This window comes from Hydractinia symbiolongicarpus, chromosome 1 (assembly GCF_029227915.1).
Source record: "Hydractinia symbiolongicarpus strain clone_291-10 chromosome 1, HSymV2.1, whole genome shotgun sequence".
NCBI classification, from domain to species: Eukaryota; Metazoa; Cnidaria; class Hydrozoa; order Anthoathecata; family Hydractiniidae; genus Hydractinia; species Hydractinia symbiolongicarpus.
Genome location: NC_079875.1, coordinates 10,159,071 through 10,186,161, shown reverse-complemented (window position 1 = coordinate 10,186,161; position 27,091 = coordinate 10,159,071). Strand labels below are relative to the sequence as shown.

At 32.2% G+C, this 27,091-nt stretch overlaps 1 protein-coding gene and 1 long non-coding RNA gene across 6 annotated transcripts; one reads left to right on the top strand and one right to left on the bottom strand.

Annotated features, from left to right (window-relative positions):
- The first annotated feature begins 925 nt into the window (after positions 1-925).
- Positions 926-26,937, top strand: LOC130637344 (multiple C2 and transmembrane domain-containing protein 1-like). Of its 5 annotated transcripts, none has more exons than XM_057446924.1 (18): positions 926-999; positions 7,382-7,722; positions 10,745-10,838; positions 10,983-11,205; positions 11,528-11,639; positions 16,444-16,570; positions 16,865-16,920; positions 17,968-18,101; positions 18,460-18,694; positions 19,188-19,336; positions 20,174-20,276; positions 20,569-20,745; positions 21,289-21,408; positions 22,289-22,408; positions 22,653-22,712; positions 23,730-23,836; positions 24,815-25,022; positions 25,607-26,937. In XM_057446924.1, the coding sequence occupies exons 1-18, from the start codon at positions 978-980 to the stop codon at positions 25,646-25,648; spliced, it is 2,430 nt and encodes an 809-aa protein (XP_057302907.1). In that variant the 5' UTR covers positions 926-977; the 3' UTR covers positions 25,649-26,937. The 5 variants fall into 5 exon arrangements, with proteins under 5 accessions (XP_057302907.1, XP_057302905.1, XP_057302906.1 ...); XM_057446922.1 differs by lacking the exon at positions 926-999 and adding an exon at positions 2,226-2,385; XM_057446923.1 differs by lacking the exon at positions 926-999 and adding an exon at positions 4,046-4,496.
- On the bottom strand, positions 1,560-8,215 carry LOC130637417 (uncharacterized). The gene is made up of 2 exons (XR_008982356.1): positions 8,063-8,215; positions 1,560-2,364 (listed from the first exon to the last, which is right to left on the bottom strand). It is a non-coding gene; the product is annotated as an uncharacterized LOC130637417 (long non-coding RNA).
- Positions 26,938-27,091: the final 154 nt, after the last annotated feature.

Here is a 27,091-nt window from a genome sequence, read left to right as displayed (position 1 = left end):
GCGTTTTTTTTTGTTGTTCTATTTCTTCAAGTCAAGTAAATATGACATAATTTGATGAATGTAAATTTGTATTATTCATACGCTCTGCTACTGTTTTACAAACAATAACAAATATCCACTAACAAATACATTGTATTTCTCAAAAAAAATCTCGGATTATAGTTTGCTATATTTTTTATATTTGCAGGTCCTTTACTTTTTCCGTAACTGATGACAGCATGTCTTGACTTTCCTCGTCAATAACAGGGCTGCGACAAATTCTATTTTAATGTGTCCGCTTTACACAGAGCTTTTCAAGAGAAAATGTCATTTGGTGCGAAAAAAGCGTCCGTTATATAAAGTATAACTGTACGTCTTATAGAGAATTTCTTGTCCGTTCCAAGGAAAAGTGTTCGTTATATAAAGGTGTCCGCTTTAGACCATGTCCGCTTTAGAAAGATTCCACTGTACGTTACGATCGATGAAATCAATATCACTAAAAATCAATATTTCTATCGTCATATATTGTTTTTGAGGCAGTGCGAGTTAACACAACACTCGCGAAAGTCAATTTATCCAAAAAAACTTTATCTTCACCGAACACCTCGAAGCAAGACATCAGCTTAGCTCTCCTCCTTTTTAGTTTTTATTTTGTTTCTAATTTTTCCTTTCTTTGCAAATATTTATGTTCTTAATATTTTTAATCCTAACATCGATGTTATGACATTAATAATCTTGTTTATTTACCTAAAGCCAACCTCATCCCCAGAGCTTGTTTACGTTTCCTTATTATATTTATATATTTTTTCCGTTCTGATTTAGAAAAAGGTAAGAAAGAAGTCCTGTTAACGAGGTTTCCATAGACCCTGTGTTTCCGCTTTAGCTGTCAAATCTTATTTATTCACAGACTTATTTTTAGCATTTTTTGGCTATTCTTAAAATATTCTTATATTCTTATTAGTAAAAAAACAAAAACAATCTTACCACATGAACTGGTAATGTCGGAGTTAGAATTATCCGGTAAGTCAATCTCGTTTTCAGTCCTTTTTCGAGTTTGTGTTGTTTGAAGGACTTGTATTTCGTTTCTTACCGATTAAGTTTAACTGCATTGTTTTTGGCACCAATAGCGAAATTTATTCACCTCGAGAAATATTGCTTGAGATAAGTCGGAAATTAAGAAAAGTTCGAATAAGTGCGAGTTTTCCGTAAAGCACATCAACATTGTCTCAGGGCTGAGTATTTTAATAGTATCTGCACAGTTAAAAACACATGCGCTGTCTCGGATATCGAAAAAGCGAATAATTACCCTGAGAACAAGGTTGAAAAAACAGCATACCCTGGGGACGAGAATAGAAGTCCATGTTACTGCACGCCTTAGGCTCCGCATGGTGCTACCTTGTCTCTGGGAACGACACCAGAAATGTTAACCGTCAAGTAATAGATACATCAGCTCCTGGGAACAACACGCAACAACAAACCCTGGGGATAGGGAATGTGGAAATATATTGGTTATTTGCTAGAGTTGAGGGGGTGGAGAACTGAAATGATAAAAAATTTAAAATCACAAAAACCAACAATAGTTATAATTATGCAGGCGTTCTTTTACATTTCCTAAACCAGTCTACAAACATTATTACTTACTTTACTAGTGATAGTCAACCTCGGTCTCAGGCTTCCTTTTGTTTTTGTTTGTTTTGCTTGCTTAGAAATTAATTGTGTAAAGTGTACTTAAAAACTTCAAGAAGAAAAAGTTAAAAACAATAACAAACAAACAAAGGAAAACAGAACAAAATCCTAAACAAGATAAAAAAAAATCGAATAGGCCAAGACGATGAGTATGGGGGAGAGATTACCACTCTACCCATACACTTGTGTCAAAATTATATCAAATCTCAAAACATAGTTTCTTCAAAAGAATTTAACATGATATCTACACCAACGTCTGTTTTGTTTGGTATTTTCAATGGCACTCTCGAACCTCTTGCGCATAAAATTGTTGACTTCAAAATTTCGAAGGACAGTTTTTTTCCGACCCATGTAATCACTGTTGGGTAGTCTTTGTTTTGTGGAGAGTTTTTTTTTAAGTTCTTGACGAAAAACGTAACATTCTTTTCCCATACCACCATTTGTACCCATCACAAGCGGTGTGAAAGCGCTTTCTTGATGATGAAAGGTTTTCGTTGTGGATTTTGATGCTTAAAGGAAGACGGGTAGGCATAATTCGTGACTAACAACATGTCAAAGGGAAAAAAACCCTGGGGATAAGTTTGAACAAACAAATCACTTTAATGAGTGCGAATTTTGTTTTGTAACATTCAAAATCTCCTCCGCAGGTAAAATATATTTCATAAACAAACATGGCGGACGATTCAGGTGAAGATGAACCTAAAAAAACAAAACCAGGAGGTAAAAAAGTTTTTGTTCTTGAACTATCTACATGGCTACCCAGATGATCAGTTAAAGTAGCTTCTAGCTATTATTAGCCTTTCCTGAAAATTTTTAAAAAAATGCAAAGTCCAAGTTGTTAAGTCTAAAAATTAAACATAGCTAGATAGCTAGCTATACCTAGCTAGAGATACGCGTGTCTATAATAGCTAGAGTTGCCATAAAGTCAGACACTCAGTCCCCATACTAACTTTCAAGACTTTTCACAGCGTAGTAGACAAGATCAACAAAGCAGACCTCCTTTGGCCATGCAAGTTTTTCCAATCTTTTCCATAATTAAAAGTAAATCCTATCTCCAGGAAAAAGGAATAAAATAACTGAACAAATCATCCACATGGCAGCAGTTTAGTGGCTACTCACAAATTGAATTTCGACAGGAGACAAAAATAGTGAACACGTCATTACGTGTTCACTATTTTTATGCACAATTTCAACCTAATTTTTTATATACCTCAGCATATACTTTTTCATTTTGGTTTTTTAAAAAACACCAAATCACTAATCACTAAAGTTCCACTGAAAGCTTCCATCTGGTTTTCCTGACAATATATACAGCCAGTTGTAGCACCCTGGTATGTAAAAAATTATTCTGCATACTATTAAATTAAAATGAAAGTTGTGTTTCACAGTTTATTTTTCATTGTTCTACAACTCAGAGATAGATAGATGTGCATATTTGAATGGCTGACCTTACAAATAACAAGGGATATAATATATATACCCTGAATTATTTTCAGGATTTATATCTGCCAAATATTTATGCCATGATTTAGATGGAGAGTCCCAGAGTATTTTGTGGCTATTTTTTTAGCAACACAGACCCAGTTAGGGTACGTGTTCTACAAGACAACTCCCTGCAACATCCAATAGCTCACACAGTACCACCTCACCAATTTCCCTCACATGGCTTGGGTTAACTTGGGGCTATGGTACTATTCACTTGTCCATGTTGCATTGTCACTAAGGAACATCGAAATCTTGGTTTCATGCACAAAGTTGGAGAGTTAAAATTCATAATCAGATTCCATGTGAATTATTGTCTGACCCATAGAAATATTCATGTTTCTTAAAAGAATACTACTATTGGACAATGAACTGTTGTGTGTTTGTACATAATTTAAATGTTTTTACAATGACAAAACTCAGTTGTCTTTTGCATTTTATTTTATATTTCTGAAGTCATCTAAAAAATTTTTTCTGTGAGCTAGGTTTACTTTTATCCAACCTAATTTTAAAAATGGCGAATACACTGCAAATGCAATGGGTCATCCAATAGTGGCTGAAAACTGACACCTAAAGAAGCTGTTTAAAATTGTGTGGGTCATTTCTAAGAAAAGTGACTCATGCCTCTATATTTTAGCAAGCAGCTTCAATTCTCATTAAATGTGTTTTTTTTGTTGAGATACTAGACTGTTCTATTTAGTCTATCACAATTTTGACAAAAAAAAAGAAGTACTGGTGGAAATATTTATAGCTAAATATCCCCCAAAATGTGCCATATACGTAACTTGTCCCAATGCAAATCACATTCAAATGTTTCTTATTTTTTCTTTTTAGGTATTTTAAAAAATGAAAAGTTATATATATAGTGTTTCTAGTTAAGAATATTTTTTATTTTTTTAAGAAACATCATTAACTAGTCAGGTCAGACTGTTGTGTCCCATATGTAAAATTTTCTTAAAATGCCTATAAAAAATTTCACAAGATGAATTTCAAATCAAATTAGCCATTTAAGTCTTCCTCTACATCCCTGCTAATTTGCCAATAACAAGATTTTTCTTTTACTTACAATGTAAGAAATATTAGAGTAATGAGCTATGGAATTGGAGTTAATTGGAGGTAAACCACCATACTATATGTAAACACCTATATTTGTATTATTTTTCAATAGTGAAAGCCAGAAAGAGTAGAGTTCTATGTGTTATTTATCGGTCAAATGGTATGAAAGAATGAGAACCTATTGCTGTCAAAAATCTTTTTGCCTGTACTTTGTCACCCCTCCCTAAAGACTGATGTCCCATGCATAACAAAATGTCCCATGCGTAACGCATTTTTTAAAAAGAAGACAAAAAGTGAGTTCTTTTTCATGCTTTTTCACAGTGATAACCTGCCTGTTATAAATGCTTGTGTCTAAACTAATATAAAATGCTATTTGTCTGACAAAGAATTTGAATCTTGACAATTCTTCCATAAAGTAATTTTTTTTGGTGTTGGTTGGTTTCATTTCTTTTGTTAGAACCACTGTTCAATTTTCCTCAGCCTTTAGAAGTCACTTTAAAACTATATAAATGATTTAAAATTATACACTTTTCTTGTTAAATAAGAAAAGTTTTAAAAACACATGTTAAAATTTTATTTTTAATTTATAAAGTAGCACGAAGCTTTTCGTAACTGAGTTACATTTTCAAGTGATAAAAATATCCTACAAAATATCTACAATAAAATAATTAATTGATTTAATTAAAATGTTCTACCCAAGGGAATACAAGTAAAAATCATGGACAAGCGAAACAAAAGAAAGAAAATGTGCAAAAATAAAATAAAAGAAACAAAAACTAATTGCCCACGGGAATAGAGAATAAAAACAGGTGATTGTGTAGATAAAAAGCTATGTAACTCCATTCCTAAATAACAAAAGTGATTTGGTCTCTTTTTGATCATTCAAGAGGGCCTTATGGGAACAAATGAAAAATGCCCCCAAAATCTTTTTTTTCTAGTGTCTCTTGGCGCCTTAGACAAGATGGACCAATTAAAGGTGTGATCGGGATTTCTGACTAAGTGCTCAGAAGGTTCGGATTTCTCATTGTTGGAGTTATGTTCTTTCCATCTCACAATAGCATTTCTCATTGTTTCTCCTATGTAGATAGTGTTACATGTCGCGCATTCTCCCTTGTAAATGACTTTGCTATGGTGGTTAACTTTATCCTTTAATGGGAAAAGAGACCTGACTTTAGTAGTTTTCCACGTATAAACAACTCTGACTTCCCCATTCGTAAACGATTCTATGTTTTTGGCAACTTCTCTAATTGACGCCTTATTCTTGGGACAGAATGGTATTTGGATAAAAACTTACTTTTTATCTTCTTTGAACAACCAGTCTGGGATTATCATTTCGTCAGACAGATTAGGCTTGAAAGCGTTTATTTGAGCTTCAATAAAACGAACCGGATAACCTACAGCTTTGAACTTTTTGCAGATTCTTTGGAGCTCAAGATTGAAAGAACTTCCGATTCTTTTGGCTCTGTGGAGTTCACCTTTGATTATACCACGTTTGTATTGTGTGGGAACTTTAGATGACCAATGGAAGGGAACTTTGACTCTTTGTTATACACACTAAATGTATAAGTGCCGTTCTCATTTCTTGAAATCTGGGTATCGAGGAGCTTAGACGGATTCTCTTCTATGGTCAGCTTGATATTGGGATGGTAAGTGTTAAGAGCTTCAAAGAGTTCGTCTGGTACTCCTTTCTTACGGCGGTGATAGGGGTCATCAACATATCGTTTATAATATTTAGGATTTCTCGGAACTACTATTTCTCTTTCAATTTTGTTCATGAAACAACCTGTGAATACAACCGATAATTGGCCACCCATGGTGACACCATCGATTTGTTTGTACAAATTGCTGTTTGCTGTAAATATGCACGCTGTAGTGAGTTTATACAACAGTTTCTTGAAAATTGATCGAGACGCAATAGGTTGTAGTTGTTTGTCGTTGTATATCTTCTGGCAAATGTAATTAATGGTTTCTTCCACAGGTACACTTGTAAATAATGACTCAACATCATAACTCACGTCTTCCACGTCTGGTTGTAAAGGAGGAAGGCTATCTAACGATTGAGGAAACTTTTGTGTGTCCTTGATGACAAACTCGTTATCTGCAAGTGGCGATAGATATGATGCATAACTTTACTTGCTGCGTAGTAACAAGATCCTGTTTTGTCGATAATGGGACGCAATTTTAAATCAGTCAAGTTAATGTCATTGAAATTATCGAATTTATGTGTCTTTGCAGTGGCGAAGAAGCGTGCCGGTTGATTACTGGAAGGTCTCATGGTTTTGTAGTCAGGGTGATCTTTGAAGTTGCGATACAAAAAACTTTGAAAACTTTCAAGGTCTTCGATGATAGTATCTTCTGATTGTACATATTTTTCTTGTTGTATGCCTTCATCGATCATAGTTTGAACCTTCTGTTGGTATGCTGTCTTGTCAATAATAATGACACTTGTATCTTTGTCTCCAGATAGTATGGTAATGTTTGAATTGCTCCGTAAATTCTTACAAGAATTGAATGTGTTATCTTTTGCAAATTGGACATTTCTGGCAAATTTATTAGTATATATATATTATTCATTTGTATAAAGGTTTTTAGCTTAGGATATTTTTATCACTTGAAAATGTAACTCAGTTACGAAAAGCTTCATGCTACTTTATAAATTAAAAATAAAATTTTAACATGTGTTTTTAAAACTTTTCTTATTTATTTGTTGGCTGATTTATCATAACTTTTCTTGCTGTTTATTTCGATTGCTTCTTTTGAAATTAGAATTTTGATTGCAAGTTATTTAGTGTCAAAAGACTTATTGTCGTACTCTAATATGCAAATTGGTAGAAATGAATGAATAAGCAGCATTAATGCAGAGTAAAACAAAACAACAAATCTGCAATTTGGTTCCAATTAAAAGCTGAATTTGTGCTACAAAATTTCTATATTAAAAAAATGCTGATGTAACTTTTATATCCATACAATGGGGCTTTCACAAACTTTCATAACCACAAAATTACCACTAACCACTATAATTTGTTGTATATAGTTCCTTGATTCTTCAAAAATAATGATTACATTTTGTTCCTTGTTCTTATAACAGTTATACTCTAACCAAGAAGTATATTGTAGACCTGATTGTCCGCACCAATTCCAAAGTGCTTCAATAACTTTGTTGATTTGTTATTTTCAGAATCTACCATGTTGGCTGATGTTGTTAAGAAAAAGAAATTATTTCATGGGCTTGGAAAGGTGTTACGAAAAAGACCAAAATCAAAGTCAAAATCACTAACCGATTTAACTAGAAATGGATTATTAAATAAAAAACGTGGGAGTATAGAAAGTCATGACTCTTCTCTTGCGGATAGTGCAGATGGCGGTATCCCTTCATTAAATAGTGCTTCTAATAATAATCGTGACAGTCTTTACGATGAGAATGTTGATGCTGCTGAAAGTGTTGGAAGTCGAAGTAGTTTGGAAATCGATGATGAAGAATCAAAAAATCCTTTCAATAGAATGCCAGCAGGAACAACTGTAAGTATTGTTTGTTTTTAATTTTGGAATCAAATTCTGTATTACATCACTAAGAATTTTAATCCTAAGCAAATTGTAACTAACCATATCAGCTGGAGGTCTCACTGAGAAATATTTTGCAAACCTGGCTAATTAATTATTTTGCTTGAACTTTTTTATTGAAAAATAATAGAAAGGGGGAGGGAGGGAGGGGGGAGGGATGTGTACATCTTAAAGCAATTAGTTTTTTAATTTCACATGTAACATTTTGCTCACCTAAGTTTGGAGTGTTACTTTTATTTTAACAAGGTTGGGTAATAACATACTATCTGTTAAAAAATATCAAAACAAAAATATTCACCTCACCAAGTGACATCTTTGTTTTTTCAACAACTGCGCAAATCTTTTATTACAAAACCTTTACAGGTAGAAAAAGTAATGATACTTGTGTGACTATAATTGTAGTCATTGTTGCTCTTACCTTTTTATCAAAATTTGATCTTCACAGAACAACATGCTAGTACATTATTAAAATATCGACTGCTTGTTCTTTTTATAAAAATATGCCTATTGTTTATGAAACAAAAGTGTTTAATTTTTCAGCCTTTTTTATTTCATAAACAGCTGTTTCTCTGTGCATAAGTTGTAAATATTATTATAATTTTCACCTTTATTTTGGATAAATAGTGGAAAAAAATTAATCATTTATAAGCGAATGCTTTATCATGTTATCTCACTTTTGAAGAGAATTTTTTTTCTTTTTTATTGAGGAAGAAAAAGGTTTTGTTTATGTTTGTTCGGGACTTTTCTAACCAATGAATCTAAAATGAGATACTAAACAGAATAAAAAATCAGAAGGGTATTTAATATTCTTTTTAAATTTACAAGGAAACATCTAGCTATGAAATTTTATTAAACTTATCTTTTCCTCCTGTACAATACAATGGATAAATCTGCAAAAATTTCTAGAAAGTCATTCCGAAAGGAATTATTCAGTAGAAGTAGCATAAAGAAATTTCGTAAACAATTTTCTTTGGATCCATCAAAACTTTCTCAAAGTAACATTCAAAGATGTTCCAATATAAAAGAGGAGGGTCAAGAGATTAGTGTCATCTCTGGAGAAAAATATGATGAAGCCTCTTCTGAAAATGAAGAGCTAGATCGTAGTCAGACAACAAGTTCAGCATCAATGGCTGATAACTATTTAGATGCAACTCAAGAAGAGAATTTTAACCCCTTACACAGAGGGAGTGTCAGTTTGCTGGACATGAGCGTGATAGGTGGTACTTACACTGATTTAAACAAAGAACAAAAGTTTTATTTTCAAACAAATAGTATTGATGAATGTCCATCAGATGATGAAGAGGTACATAGTACATGTAAAGCATTATTTTGTATTATGCCAAAACTTTTATCTGAAACATGCCTTAACTTTTCTGGATTCTTCTGTGGGAAAAGACATTGATCATTTTAAAATTTACTTGTTCCTACATTTGGAATTCAAAATATTGTCATCTATAGGTTGTGTATTGTATCAGGCGCTACTACAATTTTCATTTTTTTTCTAACCATTTTTAAAGCATACACATAAACTTTGAATATAATTTTTTTCACTAATGAGAACCTATTGGAATACGGAAATAGTATAGCAGCGTTTCTTCCATAAACCAAGAAACCAGGACAATATGGAAATTTGGTTCTGCTATTACCTATTGCCTTGAAAAGCTCATCATGAAAATAAACATGTTGGAAATATCAAGATTTAAGGGTTTTTGCTGATGCTAAAAACCTGCTGAACCTGATTGTGTTATTCCGTTTTTTTAGAAATTTGTGCAATTTTGGTTGTGTTCCCTCTAATTACCAATGAGGGAGTTAAAACGTGTTATTTCTGATAATTAAAGTTATGAATGCCATACAATGGCTTCACTAATTTACAAAAAAAAATGACTTTAATCTATTTAAATTTGACTGCACTGAATTGGATGTCACAATTGCTAAAAATATTTCAGGCAGATACACAAAGTTAGCGTATTAGCTTATTTCTTACAAATTTTACTCAGTGATAATAAGAATAGCTATAAAAAAGGAAAAACCTATGTGTATGTTGTTTCAAAGTTAAATTTTTATTTTCTCTTGAGAGGGTATTTGCCCTTATATAAGTGGATTGTAAAAAAAAAAAACTTACATTGTGTTACAAATGTTCTTTATAACAAGGAGGCGTAAAAGCAAGTAAACAAAATTGCTATCTATGCAGGCGTTGTATATATTTTTGTAGTTCTGTCAACTTTACCTTCAACTGTTCTATTGATAGAACGTAAGGTGTATGCAGATAGAATAAATAATTAAAATAGTAATACTACTGGTGGATATAAAATATTGCAATACTTTTAAATATTTAAAAAAAAGCTAAGGAAATGTCTTCTTTAAAACTAAGTTTTTAAAGAATGTACGTAACATTTTTCTGTATATATTTTGCAAAAGAGGATGTACTTTGAGAAATGCTGATTGGCATACATATGTTTTCTTTTTATTAATTTTTTATAATGCTACATATTTTTACTCACAAAAATTTCTTTGAGGTTTTATATTGGCCAATAAATATGGTATAAAATGTCTCAGGTGTATATAATGTTACATTTTAATCTTTTTCAGCTGTATATTGTTGTTTACGTTTATTTTGTGATACATGGTTGTAATGAGTAGTCTTGTTTAAATTTCCGTCAACATAAAATTCAACCCACTACTTTAGTCAATTTAGGCTTAATATTTTTTTAAAAATCTCTTTTAAGGAACTCATGGCTGATCTTCTTAATCAATCAAGCCCCAAAACATCCATAACAGTATCTAAATATGCATGCATCGAAACTATAGGTGTTGTTTCCACATGTTGTGTTATAACATTCTGTAGGTGTTATAGGATAAACAGACTTTATGATAACCTGTCATGAATTGTGTGACAGTTTTTATATAATCCCTTTACATCACTGTTATTTGCTACTTGATTCCTTTTAAGGATACTAATTTGACCTTTATTTTTTGTTAGGCTGCTGCAATTTGGAAAAGTGGTGTTTGCTCTTTTTTCTCTGTTGAAGGAGAAATCGTTGCTGGTCATGGACTAATTGCTAGGGATAAATCAGGCATGTAAATTTTACTCTCCTTTGCTATGGGTTGCACCTATTGGGTCATTCAGTTCGAAGATGTGGGTGTCACATCATATACTTACATACCTTATAAAGTCACAATAAGTTTTTCAATTTTGTTAATTTTGAATTTTTTTTTAGGAACAAGTGATCCTTACGTTAAAGTCAAACTTCGCCAAAAGTGTGTATATAAGTCGAAGATTGTGTACAGAAATTTGAATCCAACATGGAACGAGGCTTTTCAGTTAGCTGTTGATGATGTTAACACTGAACTGGTTTTTAAAGTGTATGATTTTGATCGTTTGTCTCATGATGATGATATGGGCGAAGCTAGCGTTAATTTAGGATCTTTAGAAATCAATAAGTATGTTTGTTTTTATTTATAATCACTACAATAGTACAAATTATTACAGTGCTAAATATTCATATTCCAACATTTAGCAGGTTTCTGCATCTTTTGAAGGTATTGTCACCTGAAACTTAAGTAACTTATTTTGTTCATTGTTGTTTATGCTGCATCACATCATCTGTTTTTTCCCAGGTCTAATAAACTAGCATCCACATAAAAAAATGTTTGCTGTAACAGTGTTCTTGTCATCTTAGTAAATATACATAAGTTTGTCACGATGATCTCTATTCTAATCTAATGCATTTTTTATTAAATTTACTTACTTTAAATTTTTTAGGGATAATGAAATGAAGTTACCTTTAATTAATAAACAGGGACTGCAGGAGGATTTAGGAAAAATTGTAGTCAAGCTTTCTATTATACCAAAAACTCCAAGTGAAAAAATTGAGGTAAGAGTTACCATATTGAACATTCTTTCATGCTTCTTTTTAACATTTACAAGTGTTTACTAAATGATTTCAGGTAAGCGATATGCATGCTATAATAAATGTATATGGATACATCCAAGTTGACTCTTACATAAAATTATTTTGCATTTGAAAGACAATCTCTGAAAGATGCACCTATTTTTTTTTTGACAATTGTAGTGTTTTATAACAGTCATCATATTTTAGTTCCATTAATGTTGCCATTTTGTCATAAAATGCCAGTAAATTGAATCCTAATGTTTCAGCCCTCAACGAGATATTTTCTTCTATAACTGAAGTGGGTGACTTGATAAAGTAGGTCTCACACATAGAATGGGAAAAATTAATTTTGACTTCCAGCAAAATTTTACCCTGTTTGAGAGTAAAACTGGGTTGAGCATAGTTTATGATGGCAATTTTATAAATTAGTAAAATTAGTTTGCTTTTTTATTTCTGTTTTACCTTCAATGATTCAATTTGGTTCCTACTTTTATCTGTGGTTTATGATATTTATTGTTTGATTAACATTTTCTGTTTGATTGACACATACTGTGTGACCATAAACAAACTACACTTAAACTTATTAAGCAAAGTTAAAGTTACCATTAAAACCACGAATCAAGAATGTTTGTGAACATGTTGTTTGTTGGTATTCACCCTGGCAGTTGCTGAGTGTGGTTGTAAAGTAGAAAGGCTGTTACAGAGATATTTTGTGAGTAAAGGTGCAAATCAAATAAACACAAAGTGATTTAACTTTACTGAGATCTTAGCTTTGTTGTCAAATTTATTTTGTTGTTTAGACAAGTCATGTTTTGAGCCTTTTAAATCAAGGGTGAATAAATGTATTGCTTTAAGAAAGACAGAAAAAATTACATCAGCTTTCTTTCATATAAAAAAGTTACTGAGAGATGGGGTATTGTTTTGCAGTGGTGCAGGAAAATATAAATAAATGAAAAATAAAAAATCTTCTTTTAGCACTGGTATGTAACGTTTACATTCATTTAATTTAGTTTGTTTATTTTTCTTTACCTCGCTTAATAAGAAACTTTATTCAGTTGACTCTAATGAAAAGTTTATTTGTCTTCAGATGCTTCAGATACTTTGTTAGTTAGCAGGTGTTGAATCTGTGAAAATATAAATTATTGTATAATTGTGAAAAAAAAAAGAATTCTAATTTGAAAATAAAATCTGTATTATTGCTAAGGTGGTAGTGTATGGTGTTTTTCAATTTTTGTATACGTTAGTAAAAGAATTAAGTTCTGACAATTTTATGCTTAAGTTTTCAAATATTTTTTTAATTTTTTTTTCTTGTTTATATTTGTTTTGCATATTATATTTGTTTTTTGTTGTCTGCATTGCTTCTCTGAGCTGCTTGTATATTTTTGTTGATTATATTTTGTTTCAAATTGCTTCCAAATTAAAGGCTAACAATATGTAATATAGTTTGTTTTTTTCTTTGTATTTTTTTAATGTGATTACAACACTACGGATTAAGTTTTTGTCTTAAAATATCTGATGTTTTTATTTGAGAAAAAGGAACTTCTTTATTTTCATTTAAGGCAGTTCAAATATTGTCTTAAAAGATTGCAATTTTTCCTTGTCAAATAAAATAATCCCCGTCTCTACCCATACTTGAAAAAAAGACCCATTCTCTAAATTTGCAGTGTGGAACTCAAACTTTTGATAAGCACATGTAGCTACTGACGCACTACAAAAAAACAATGTTAGTAGTTGTATTAAGCAGTGAACATTTTGCAATAGTTTCACAATAATGAAAAAATGAAAATGATTACTGCAAAAAGATGTACAGCCATGGATGAATAAAAGCAAAAGCAATCATATTAAAAAATGCTTGTTGGTGTGGCAAGGACAATTCAATGTAACTTCGAAGACTTAAACACATTAATTTATAAATTAATTTTTTTAATTTCTTTAACGCTTTAAAAGATGCCAGCTAAAATTGTAATCTTTGCATCCTGTTTTTTTGTTTTTGTATAAACAACTACATCATAAGGATCAATTTTAATCTCCTTTGAAGTTGAATATAAATCCATAAAAAGCACTAGAACTTACAAAATCAAATTTAAACGGCCACCTTGGCTTAACTAAAAAAAGCTGATGATATAAATATTAAACCAACTTGTTGGAATGAAAACATATGGTTCCAAGTTGTATTTTCACAATATGTGTTTTTAAATACTTTAGATACAATATATAGGTGATAAAAAGGTCTAATGCTATAATAAAATATTAACTGTTTCTTTGTATTGGACTTTTACATGGCCAGAAAAGATGTTGGCTTTCATAAATGTTTGAAAATATTATTCGAATTTTGTTATTTCATAAATTAAGAATTATAATTATTATTTTTTGCAACAAACATTTTTCACATTATTGAAGAAGGCATTATTTTCTTTAGTTGAAACTTATCTTAAAGAAAATGCATTTGTTATTAGGCGAGTTTTGTTGAATCTGTTTAACCTTTTTTTTATCTTCTCTTTGATCTCCTGTTTTTTACCAGTCGCAATGAATGTTACTAGAAATTTAAACTAAAATTCTTACCTTTGTCGCAAAGAGAACAATGACAACTTTGAAGACTCATAAACCCGATTCTCTATCCATTGGCTCAAACAATAAGTCACCAGGGTTTGGTATGGATGAAAGTGTATCTTATTTAGTTTTTTCGTCAACACCAACTGGCAGACATTTTTTTGACGAACATAGTGCATCATTGCCCGACATTTTAATTAACAGCAATCAGGATGAAAATGCTTTAGTGGTAAAAGTGGATGGTACTGTTTCTGATGATACATTTGATGAAAGACAGTTCAGGGATAATCTTGATGTGAATGAAAAGGAAAAGGAAGAAGAGGAAGAGGAATACAAAATGAAAGAAGGAACTGCGGAAAATGAAATTAACACTTCAGAATCTGATGTTGAAAGCAATAACACAAGAATGGAAGAAAAACATACAAGACTAAAGAAACCAAAACTTTCCAAGTTTTTTAAAAAACGCATTTCATGGAACAACAAAGATAAAAATGATAATAAATTATCCGTTATCAGAAGTAAAAGCGAAGTTGATCTCTCTAAGTATGACAAGGAAAGTAATTTAAGTCCAAGACTAGGAAAAAATAAGTATAAAATGTTTGGAAGCACATCAGACTTGCATGATGTGATTGATAAAATGTGTGATAATGAACAAAATAGCAACTCACCAAATTCACCTGCTAAAGAAATGAAATTCTTTAAAGGAAGTTTAGAGAGGTCAAACAAGTTTTATTCTGATGAGAAGCGAGGCTCCATGGCTGAAGTAAGTATTACCTGGGATAATGTTATGCTCGAAGGTTTATTATTTTTTTGTCTGCTTCTACTAAGAAGTGACATAGTTTCAAAAAATTGTTGGAACCTAAGGCTGGCTTTTACAAGCTTTGACTAGGGATGAAAAGGTAGAAATAAAAATAGAGAAGAATGGAATTTAAGAATTAATGTTGGTATTTTTTTCATTTTGTAAAGAATGTGCAGTCTTTGACTAGTGTTTAACCTGTAACAAGGGATTTGTTACTGAGTTTAGGATTTTGTAAGGCATTCCCATTTTGACTTATAAAATACTGGAACGTACTACTTCACAGGATCAAAAAGATTTTCCACGTTTTTAATCACAGCAATTTATTTTTAATTTTATGACAATTTGTTAAAAATTAGAAGTTTTGTTAATCCCAACGTCAATCATATTCTCTTGTGTTAATTTTTGTTGGTTTTTTAACTGTTTGGATCATGTGTTATTATTTTTGTCATTGCATGAACCATTCAGATGACCGTTTGATGTTAAAGTTTGACAAGTCACCACTGGTTAGTGGCTGCAGTTTTTCTGTATATGGGTCTGAAAGCTTCAACTGGATAACCTGCAACATGTACTCCTGTTTTAAAGTACTGGAAATTAGCCTTAAATTATCAAGTTGAAAGATATTTGCTACTATATATTGCACTTTATTGAGTAAATGATGGTGGCTCTAAATAAAATGATTTCCCTATCATTCTATTATCATTCGCAGTGATGTTTGTCTTGAATAATGTAATTGCACTTGGATTGAATATTTCAATATCTGTGTATAATACTGCGAGTAAAGCTAGAACATAGGAAAGTAATATCTCAGCATCCTTAAATTATGCTTGTGTTTTTCAAACTATTTTAGATTGGTAAACATCGTTAATTTAGATTATTAGGAAAAATGTGTTAAGTATTCCGTATTTTTATTTTAAAATTGAACGTAGTTTCTTTATGTTTGAAATTAATAAATAATAAAGTTTTTATTTCAAAAAAAAATTCATTGGGTCTGCTAACTTATAAATTTAGACCAGAGATATTTTGCACTGATTTGACAGGTGGGGTATTAGTACTAAGTTTCTTGGTACTCAGTTTCTTAGTACGGGGTCAACACATGAAAGCATTTGTGTTGAAATTATTATTTCAATGTTTAGCTATACACTGCCTCTGACATTTACGTTCATTTTGTACCTCCATTTTCAAGCATGAAAAAAGTTGAACAAAAATGAATTCATTTAATAGGAACTTCCACAGTTTTTTTCATAGAAACATCTTTTTAGATTTAGCCTGGATTATTTTTCTCAATACCCGAGCCTAATCACTATTTAATACCTTTTGCAGAACCGTTGTTAATGTATAGTTAGGGTTAGACACCTATAATGTTAGATTCATTGTTTAGGAAGAATCAGGAAAAACTAGTATTATGTCATTTTGTTAACATGTTGCATTCTCTCATAGCTGGCACAGCTGCTCAGTTCTGCAAAGAAAGTCTCAAGACTTGGTGGTTCCAAAGGTCAAATATGGGACTCACTGCTGTCTGTTATTTTAGTGAAAGGAAAAGATTTAAAAGCAATGGATTCCACAGGTAGGGAAATTTATTTTGTTAGATGTGCATATTTTTTTGAATCACTTACCCTTTTTGAATCTTAGTGTCAATGATAGTAAAATACATCTGATCAGCCACACTGAAACACTAGCAAAACCATAATTAGGTGAATAAATCAGCTCCTTCCGGGAGTTGAACCAGGTACTCCTGCTTTGTTAGCACAATGCTCTACCACTAAGCCAGCATTACTTTTGCAGCTGATTTTTAAGCCTTGAACCCATACTTGCGTGGCTTACATTATTTATTTATTTATTTATTTATTTTTTGAATTAGGTTTTAGCGATCCTTACGTTCGATTCAAGCTTGGTAATGACAAATATAAATCAAAGGTAAGGAATTGACGGCAAATTTGGTGGTGGTATGTATCTGAGCATGCACAGTTTTATTTGTTTTCATTTTACTTCCAAAAAATTCGCTTTGCCGAAAATTTAAACAGTTCCCACTTTATAGCTGAGAAATATTTTGCTGTAGCTAAAAAGTGGGAACTGTTTTAAATTTTCAGAACGAAATACTCAGTGTTTAAAACTCATTAGTTAAAAGAATTCAAAATAACTGTCTGGTTTTTAATACCCAAAAGAGTTGTTACATTCAGTATTTCAAATTCGTCACATGTTTTTCGTTTTAACGTAAAAATCAAAATGATATTTTGCAGCTATTTCACCACTAAATACGCCATTCACATTTCGCTACATGAAAATCTTCCTTCACAATATTAGTAGCCAAATGCAAAAAAATTCAAACTTTCAAGGATGCTACAAAGATAGATGGTAGATAGATACAGATGCTAGATATTTGATTAGGAACGTCTCTAATTATGGTATTTTGCAATAGCTTTATTAATTTATTTTGGATGACCATTTGGATGACCATTTCAGAATATATACAAACATATATACAAAAAAAGTTGTTGCAAAATTAGAATCAAGAAAAAAATAATAAATAACTGATAAATATAAAGGCTAAAAATTTGCCCCAGAGACTTAATAGCGGAGGGACAAAAAAATATGGCCTATGGAAAGGAATAAGGACGCACCTCAAAAGTCTAAACACCACTCAGAGAACAGAAAAGGAGGCATAAGTTGATTATGCGCACACATAAGTACTAAGAACTTTTATAATAAGCCTTTACCTAGGATCTATATATTAAAATTTGTTTTATGTCAAATATTTACAGGTAGTTTATTCTAGACTTGTGCACCAGTATAGTAGAATGATGCTCTAGCCAATTAAAGATGTACCTTTGAAAGATAGATATTTTGAAAGATAAAATATATACTACACTTTTAATTAACATACACTCCCTTATTCAAGTGAGGAATGAAATGTATCCAGGATTGAACTTTTAGATGATATAACAAATTGCTTGTTTCCTTTAGGTTTGCAAACAAACTTTATCTCCAGCATGGCATGAACAGTTCGATATGAAAATGTTTACTGGTAATGGTCCAATGCCTACCCTGGAAGTCACAGTGTGGGATAAAGATTCTGGTAAAGACGAATTCATGGGGAGGTAGGTGAACATGGACCCAAAGAAGAAAATTATTTTAATAGTTGTTGTTCGCACATAAGAGATTATGTAACTTTTTTGGATGAGCGGTCATGTAAAAAAAATACTTTGTTTGTTTTCGATCACGTTTATATTCACCGATGTTCACATTATAAAAATCTTTGTGTTTAAAATACCAAATGGTGGCAATAAACAAAAAACCTTTAACATAAAGCTCTGCAACGTATTATTATGAGAAGAGAGAGAAAGTAAAAAAAAAAAGAAATATGGTTATTATAAGGAACATGAGATGTCAATAGTTTCCGTCAAAAACAAACAAGAAATTATGAGGCGTTTCGAGAAATATTGTGTTTTTGTTTAGAACCAGTGTTGATCTATCAGACTTAGAAGCGGAAAAATCGCATTATTTGGAATTGGGTTTGGAAGACCAGCCTGCCACAATTTGTTTATATGTCTCTATCACTGCACAAAGCTTACCTGGTTGTTCGTCAGATTTGCAAACTTACGAAGAAGATCCGGATAAAGCACAGGATATAAAATCAGACTACTCACTTTTAAATACTGCGAAATCTTTCAAACAAATTGGCTGGCTACAGGTTGGTTTCATTCAACTATTAATTTTTAGTTTTTAGGGAAATGCGATAGACAGTTTCAATGCTTACGTTTTTACGGGTTTTTTGCTCATGCGCAAAATGTAATCAGAAAAATCCATAGGCTAAATAATGCAGACCGTGGCAAAGAAAGTCAAATTATGGTTAAAAGCTCCTCTACTGTGGCTACATGCTTCTTTTTACTGATATATGTTCTAAATTTCAAGATCAAAAGATGCCTTTACCTGAAAATGAAATTTGAAATCGACTGGTCCACAGTTGACCACTATTTTGCCTGTTGATTTGCGTAAGAGATCTGGGGTTTATTAAAAACACGTCACGATGAAAGTCGTTTATAGATTTGCATATAGTTTACAGAAGAACTACTCATTTCTGGATAGTCCGATAATTTCGGTTTTTCCGGGAATTTTAGTTGCTTATAATGATCAGACATTTAATATCAAACTTAGAGAATTCATAGTTCTTTTCCTTTATTTAGTTAAAGCTTCATCGTGCGGTCGGTTTAGCTGTAGCTGATTTGGGTGGAGCCAGCGATCCATTTGCTGTTATAGAGCTTGGAAATCAAAGATTGGTCACACCAACTATATATAAAACCTTGAATCCACAGTGGGATAAAATATATGAATTGTAAGTAACCTAGTGTCATAAGAAGCAAATATTTTTATATATGATTTTATGTTTACTCTTATGTCGTTACATGTGAAATAATCTTGGAAAACTGTATAAAGGCGGCCATACCTTCTAATGTATTATTTCAAGTAATTGAACCAAAGTCTACAGTTTGTCAAATGTTGAGCTCTAGTTAACGTGAGGAATACTAGTAAACCAATTTTCATAGCAAAACAAAAAATCAATGTAAATCTGCCGTGTAATTCTAAAAGCAATGACAAAACCTCTCTCCAGAAAGTGTATTCCATCTTTTTCGATATCAAGAACGTGCCCGTAATTTGTCAAAACGAGCTCAAAATGATACCTTGTTAATTGAACCAGAGGTAAAACTACGTTTCTGTTTTTCCGTTGTGAACAACTAAGAGTTTTTCTTGTGTGTTAAATATGGAATGAAAAGAATATACCTATAATTATTATAAAAAAAACCCGTCCAAGCAAATTTCTTGACTTCATGTAAACAGTCGGCAAGAATGTGCGAAATAGCGATGCGAGAAATATATACGACGGGTGATCCAAAGTTGATTTTTCTACGGGAGAAGGACTAGTTATTTTTATTTGCACTAAAAAAGGCACTGCACCCATACATAGTGTTGTTTAAAGGAATCGTGTAGAAAAATTGCAAGATGCTGTTAAAGTGGTCGTTTGTTATCAATATAGTTCAAAATGAACTCTTAATAGCGTAAATGCCAGGCTTGGTTTCCTCTAAAATGTGCAATTAATTTACATTTGTGATACAACAATCTTTATGTATAAGTGTGTGTTATTATTATACTTTTTTGTATTTTTTCTTTGCAGAATAGTATACGACATTCACGATGTCATCGAAATCACTGTATTTGATGAAGACAAAAGAGGAGCACCAGAATTTCTAGGGCGTGTTCGAATTCCACTTTTATCGGTGAGTGATCTGATGTTATCTGTTACGGTTATTCGCCAGTGGTGTGAAATTATTAGTTTAAAACCATCACAACTTTACATCAATAAGTAAAAAGTTGTATTAAAACATCTAAACAGTCCATTGGCTAACTCTTATATTTTAATATGTACAAAGCCATTTATTAGCACAGCATTGTCACTTAAGCTCGTAGTTATAGCTTGATAGTTGTTTCACTTAACTTGGAATAGTCATATCTCTCAAAGCGTATATAATGTTGTGCGTATTTATTGACTGCTTCCTATGGTTTTGTTAGATCACCTCCTGGGAGAAGAGGTTGTACCAACTCAAAGATAAACGTCTACAATGTCAAGCTAAAGGTCATCTGATCATGTCATTGGCTGTGGTATATAACCCTATCAGAGCAAGTATACGTACGTTTAACCCAAAGGAGGATAGAATTCTAGACGAAACGCCGCGTTTTAGAAGACAGGTGTGTAGTTTTTAGGCTCTGTGATGTAGAGCCTTTTAATTTCTATTTTAAGCGCAGAAATATTCGCGGAATTTACTTTAGCGATGTACTGGTGAGATAACTGCGCAATATATAATAAAATTTGAATTTTTGGAAATTGGGAAATACAATGGTTTTTTAAGTACAAAAAGAATAACTAAAAAAAAAATTCTAAACCTTGACATGCGCCTTCCAACACGGAGAACGTTTCTCGAATGCACGATTTTACTTGAACAAGGTTCAGTAAGAAAAAAATATTGTACGAAATATTGAAGAAGTTGTCGCGATTGAGCCAGATTTAGCGTATTACGTGGATTCTTACGAAAATATGTTACCACGAGAACCTCTTTAATAAGTTACCTGAAATTTGCGTCTTATAAAGGTAGCCTTAACTTACAAATGAAAGTACAAGTTTAACAGTAAAATAATACTTAACCATGTAAAATAAATCGTATATATATGCTTCAGTGGTTCATATTCTGAACTTAAAGCTGTTATCTTTAACCCTTATTTTGTTTCGATTAGTTACTGCAACAAAATGTGGACCGACTCACCAACCTGATACGTAGTATCATAGCAACAGGAGAATTCATTCAAAGCTTATTTACGTGGAAGTACAAACTACGAAGTGCGTTTGCTTTTTCGGTAAGTCAACTGGATATAATAACCGATTACTAACCGACTGGTGGTAGAGTATTCGCTTCCAGTGCGGGAGGTCTTGGATTTAAATCCCAGCCGACTATAAAAGTGTAAATCTATCTTTTCACTGGACCCTTAGACTATCCTGCGTAAATAATTTCAATAATAATAATAATTGTGTCTACACATACCCTTTATGACGTTTGGACGGCACAAAGCTGAATTATTTGAAAGTCATGTTAATCTCTTAAAGACGATTACGGCCTTCAGTGAATGACGTCAATTATATGCTTTTACGTCTTTTTAATTCACGGAGCGGGGTCCTTTGTCCGCATTAATGCTTTAGTCATAAAATTACTTCACGCTTTGCTATCTATTACTTATAATGCTGCGATTGTGACTGTATCACAGCTAGATTACCCAACCACTATTTCACGAGGTAAACATTTGATCATTAGTAATTTGAGATTCTATGCTATTTGAGATTCTACTAGTCGTTAGCCCGTGCAAAATTCACGGGTTCGCCCGTCCTTTTTATACCGCATTGCGTGCTTTTTGCTATTGTGCAGCTAAGCTACCATTTTGCGTGACAGACAGGCAGACTTATACGGGTATTATAATATAGACTAGTCGTTAGCCCGTGGAAAAATCCACGGGTTCGCCCGTCTATTTACCAGTCGCAACAAAGTGGACAAAAATATACCGCATTTGTTATTGGTGCGCATTTTAAAATTTCGTGTTTCCGTTAAGGGACATGGCTTTCGCAGACACACAGACAGACAGACTACGGCTATTATTAAAGAGATGCTATGTAGAAATTTTCTTGGTTTTCGGTTTTGTTTAAAAAGGTGTTTTCCTTCCACTTTATACATGTCGTATATTTTAGATTTATATATTGCTGGTGATGAATTTTGATTGGTTCATGCTACCGCTCATATTATTCTTAGTCTTATTAAAGAATTATATCGTGTTTATGTTATCACCGAATCGACAAAATCAAGATGATGTAAGTACTAATTATAACATCTGTGGAGGAGAATCGCTCTCTGTTGTTGTTGTTGTTGTTGTTATTGTTGTTGTTGTTTGCATCAATTGTTTTGCTAACTAAAAAAACATCAAATGGTTGCAATGTGTTGCAGTGTCTGCTGTATTCGCTTAGTATGTTCTAAGACAATAAAAGTTGTTTTTATTAACCCCCAGTTTGATTTCTTTTTCACGGTTGCGTCTTAAAATTTACTTGTTTTATGCAGGAGGCGCAAACTGTCGAGGATGACGATGACGATGATGATGATGACGATAAACCAAAGAAGGTATGTTGCTCTATGCTTGAACGAAAGGTTTAAGAGGGAAAGGAAGTTGAAAAATCTCTTGAACAAGGCGAGTCTTTACTTAAAGGTAATATGCGAATATTTAAAGCTAAGCTAATTCAGTTTTTTTTAAAGAATGTTCACAAAGGTTTTTACTAGACAATGCGCGTTACCTACGGCAACAACAGCCACTTCAAAATTAACAGAAAAAGCCAGTAGAAAAAACAAAATGGTAGACACCAATGGACTAACCACGCTGGCTTTATTAACAATGAAAAATAAAATGTACTTGTCCGTAAAAACATTTGCCCACTTATAAGTCAGCTATATTTTTATTTTAAATAATGCGATTTTGAATTCTTTAAATCTAACTATCAGATTGCCTAATTGAGAATTTCCGTCTTTATCAATCATCTCATACCGTAATCAAGCGCACCCGTAGTAAAGCACACCAAATCCTTATCAAAATTTTATTCCTATTTATAAGCGCACCCTTAGAAAGCGCGTTTAGAGGAAGAAGCCATTTTTAAAGCATATAAAACAATTTTACTTTATACTCTATAAGAACTTTTTAGGGTAATACACATCATTGAAAAAAATTATTCAGTTGTTCTTTTGTTTTTCCTTACACTTTTTTCTGCTCGGTTATAAGTGCACCTGTGGATAAGCGCGTCCTCAGAAGCGCCAAATGTGTTAATATCACCGCTGATAAGCGCTTGATTACGGCATTTTACGTTATGTTTAATATATAGTAATTCATCTGCCCACGCGAGTTTGTATAGAGATAGATTATGAATACTTATGATAGATAGATAAATACTTACGATGGATAGATAAAGACTTATGACTAGTCATTAGCCCGTGGAAAAATCCACGGGTTCGCCCGTCGCAGCTAAGCTACCATTTTGCGTGACAGACGGACGGACGGACGGACGTATACGGGCATTATAATATAGATGGATAGATAAATATTTACGGCAGATAGATAAATACTTACGATGGATAGATGTATTTTTATAGGGTAGAGCAAAGACATTTCGTGAAAAACTTGAAGCGATCAACAACATTTGCATGTTGGTGCAAAACCACATGGATAATGTCGCATCGTTTGGTGAGAGAATCAAGAAGTATGTATCCTATTTTTTGTGTTTTGTTAACAAGATTACTCTGTTCGGTGTACAAAAGCGTTTATCATCCTTGTGATATTCTAGGGTGCCCTTTTATGTTTTGATTTTACGTTTTGCATTTTTTTTGCGAATTATATTTCGTTTCTTTGGTTACCTTATTCCTGGACATTTCCGGCGCACAAAATTAACGCGATTTTTTTCATAATTTGCGTTAATTAACTGCCCCTTATTGAAATGTAACGTAATTTCCAGGACGTTCAGAAGCTTACAAGTTAATTCAAAACCCGTGATTAAAGTTTAAAAATATATTTTTCTAGTAATAGCAATATTAAGCTCACACCCACTTATGCTTCACTTTTGATACAAGTCACCCACCTCACGTGATTAAAGCAGGTTGCAGGGTATCTCATATTGCAGACGTTTAAAAAGAAAAAAGGATATCAATAAACGAATTCTCATAATAAAATAAACATTTTCTTGATTCGCGTTATTTTAACGCTTTTTGTAAGTAGACATCCGTGTTAATTTCTATTTTTTAAATTACTATTTTTTGTTTTTAATCTCGAGATTTTTAACTCCACTCCTTGGGTTTGACTTGAACAGGGAGAAAAGGATCCTGATAAACTTTTTTTGTTGCTGGTGAATCTGAAAAATTTTTATAATTGATTGCAAGAAAAAATTTTTGTAAAAGCAAAAATTATTCAAAACTTATACTTTCTTTTTTGTTTATACACATTGTCATGTTTGTCAAATTTCTATCTGACTACGATTGCAGAGAAAAATTTTCAATTTTCATCTGTCTGCATTTATTTTACGTTGTTAAATGTTGTTATGGCTTCATTACCGGTCAGACCTGTAACGGATTACACCTTTTTACAGTGAACTTAACCTATTCATAGTATTTAAGCGTATACCCTTACTAAAGTATCCTTATTTAACCAATCACTGTTCTAACCGCGCTCATTTTTTTAACTTTAGTACGTTCAATTGGACAATACCATTCTTATCATATTTATTAATGGTGATCTTGTTGTTGGGAACAATTGTACTGTATATGGTTCCGCTTCGTTACTTACTGTTAGCATGGGGTATCAATAAATTCACGAAAAGAATACGCAAACCAAACGCCATTCCAAATAACGAGTTGTTGGATTTCTTATCGCGAATTCCATCTGATCCTGAAGTGGTAAGTGTACATATAAAACAATTGTTTAAACTATACATGATACGAAGCCCCGATATAACGAACTATCGATTTTACGAACTTACGGTTTTTCGAATTGTCGATTTTACGATCTGTCGATATTAGGAACTCTCAGTTTTTTAAACTTGATTTTACAAAGCAAACTGTTGATTTTACAAACTGTCGGTTTTCCGAACGGTCGATTTTCCGAACTATCGATTTTACAAACTGTCGGTATTACGAACTGTCGATTTTTTAAACTATCGATTTTTGGAGATACCGATTTTACGAGCTACGAATGTAACTTTTCTATTTGAAATTTTCGCGAACGCAAAGCGTTGTACGCATAAAAAAGAATTTGTTCCTCCCAAAAAAGTGTAACCGCGGGAGCTCCTGGTTTATTAAAACTAGGAGCGAAAAAAAAAAGGTTGGGATTAGACTTTAATAATTACTTAATGCAATGTTTTCTGTATTTCTTGTCATAAAGATTGTCTTCGGGAGTATTTTACAGAGAAAAATGTGTAAAATGTCTAAATATTATTGATGCAGTTAAATGGCTACCCGTTAACCAGAATATTTTTATTTAGAAACGAAGGCGGCCATTTAAAGCTGACTCCGTACTGAGGTAGCACGTGACTTGCTGATATCGTGTGTGATTGGTGAGTTGAAAGCATAAAAAAATCAGTTACCCAAACTGAACTGAACATTACATCATTTGGCAATATGATGTTTTCCTATCAGACAAAAGCTTTTTTTCATATTTTAACCGGTTTTGTATAGGGATGAAGTTTGAGCGGTTTATTATTGTCTTGCGTTGTCCCTTAGAAATTGTTTTGTATTCTGCTCGATAAGCTTATTATTTGTCGGTAATGGCAAAAGAAGTAACCTTGGTTAATCAAGGCTGGTCCTTGCAGTTACCTCCCCTAATGGGAATGGGATATTTAAATTGACTCAATGTGTGAAGTTTCTATCACTATATTCATAATTTACTTGGATTATTTTAAAATACAAACATCCAGTTACTTTACTTGGATTATTCTAAAATACCATCATCCAGTTTTGTGTATTAATTGTAATATTGTCTGGGAAAAATCTATTTGCTATGGTGAGAATCTTTCAAGTACTCGTATGGATGGTGGTGGAAGGTGATACAAAGATTGGGTAAATTTCAAATGCCTAAAAGTTTGTGTGTTCGTTTTTTGTGTTTCTAGATTGTGTTAAAAGTTTCGCATGCACACTCGTTATGTGTTCTCCATCAAACATTGAAACTCAATTAGAATTATTTAAAACAATATATTGTATGTTTCTATGTATATACGTTTAGTTACATTTTTGTAATTTATAATTTCTCCATTTTTCTTCAGCATATAAAATACACACAGTTACATGTTTTGTGATCGCGAAATTTTGTTCCTTTAAGAAAATTTCGCGGTTTTCCCTAGAGACTGCGAAATTATTCAAAATTTTAATTTGGCGATTGTTTTTTCTAAAAAAAGCAAATTATTTATTCTTGTTTCTGTTTTTTTTTTATTTGCAACTAAATATCAGATAAAATAGTAAACCTTGAAAAATAATTTCGCTTTGATAATTATCGCAAATTTATCGCTAAAAATTTGCAAATAATTTGACTGACGAAAGTTTTTTTAAAAGGGTTGTGAGGAAAACATTGGTGGGTAACGTTTTTATAGGTTATTGCGAAAAATGTCATTATAAGAATAGATAAACGCATTCAATTGCTCCATCGAGTTACTACGCTTACTGCTGTACGTTTTTTGCAGTTAAAATGAAATGAAATTATTTTGTAATACGCGTACACACACACAAAAACATAAAAGCTTGTTGTGTTTGAATTTTCAAAAACTGTAACTTGTAACTATTACACTATTTTTCATAATATATAAACAAGAATTATCAATTTTAGTTTAGTATTCATTGCCACCCAGTAAAGGTCAACACGATATTCGGGTGTATATAGAAGGAACGTATATCCGTTATTCTTTCGTGCAAAGAAGTAAACGATATTTTAAAGGTATGTACGTTCTGGGACAACGTAAATCGTCGCATCAGAGTCC

Excerpts from the sequence above, each read along its gene's own strand:
- LOC130637344 (XM_057446921.1), top strand. The coding sequence starts at position 8,645 with ATGGATAAATCTGCAAAAATTTCTAGAAAGTCATTCCGAAAGGAATTA. Across the intron at positions 11,640-16,443 it reads CTCCAAGTGAAAAAATTGAG|CTGGCACAGCTGCTCAGTTC; the intron begins GTAAGAGTTACC and ends ATTCTCTCATAG. Across the intron at positions 18,102-18,459 it reads AAAGACGAATTCATGGGGAG|AACCAGTGTTGATCTATCAG; the intron begins GTAGGTGAACAT and ends GTTTTTGTTTAG.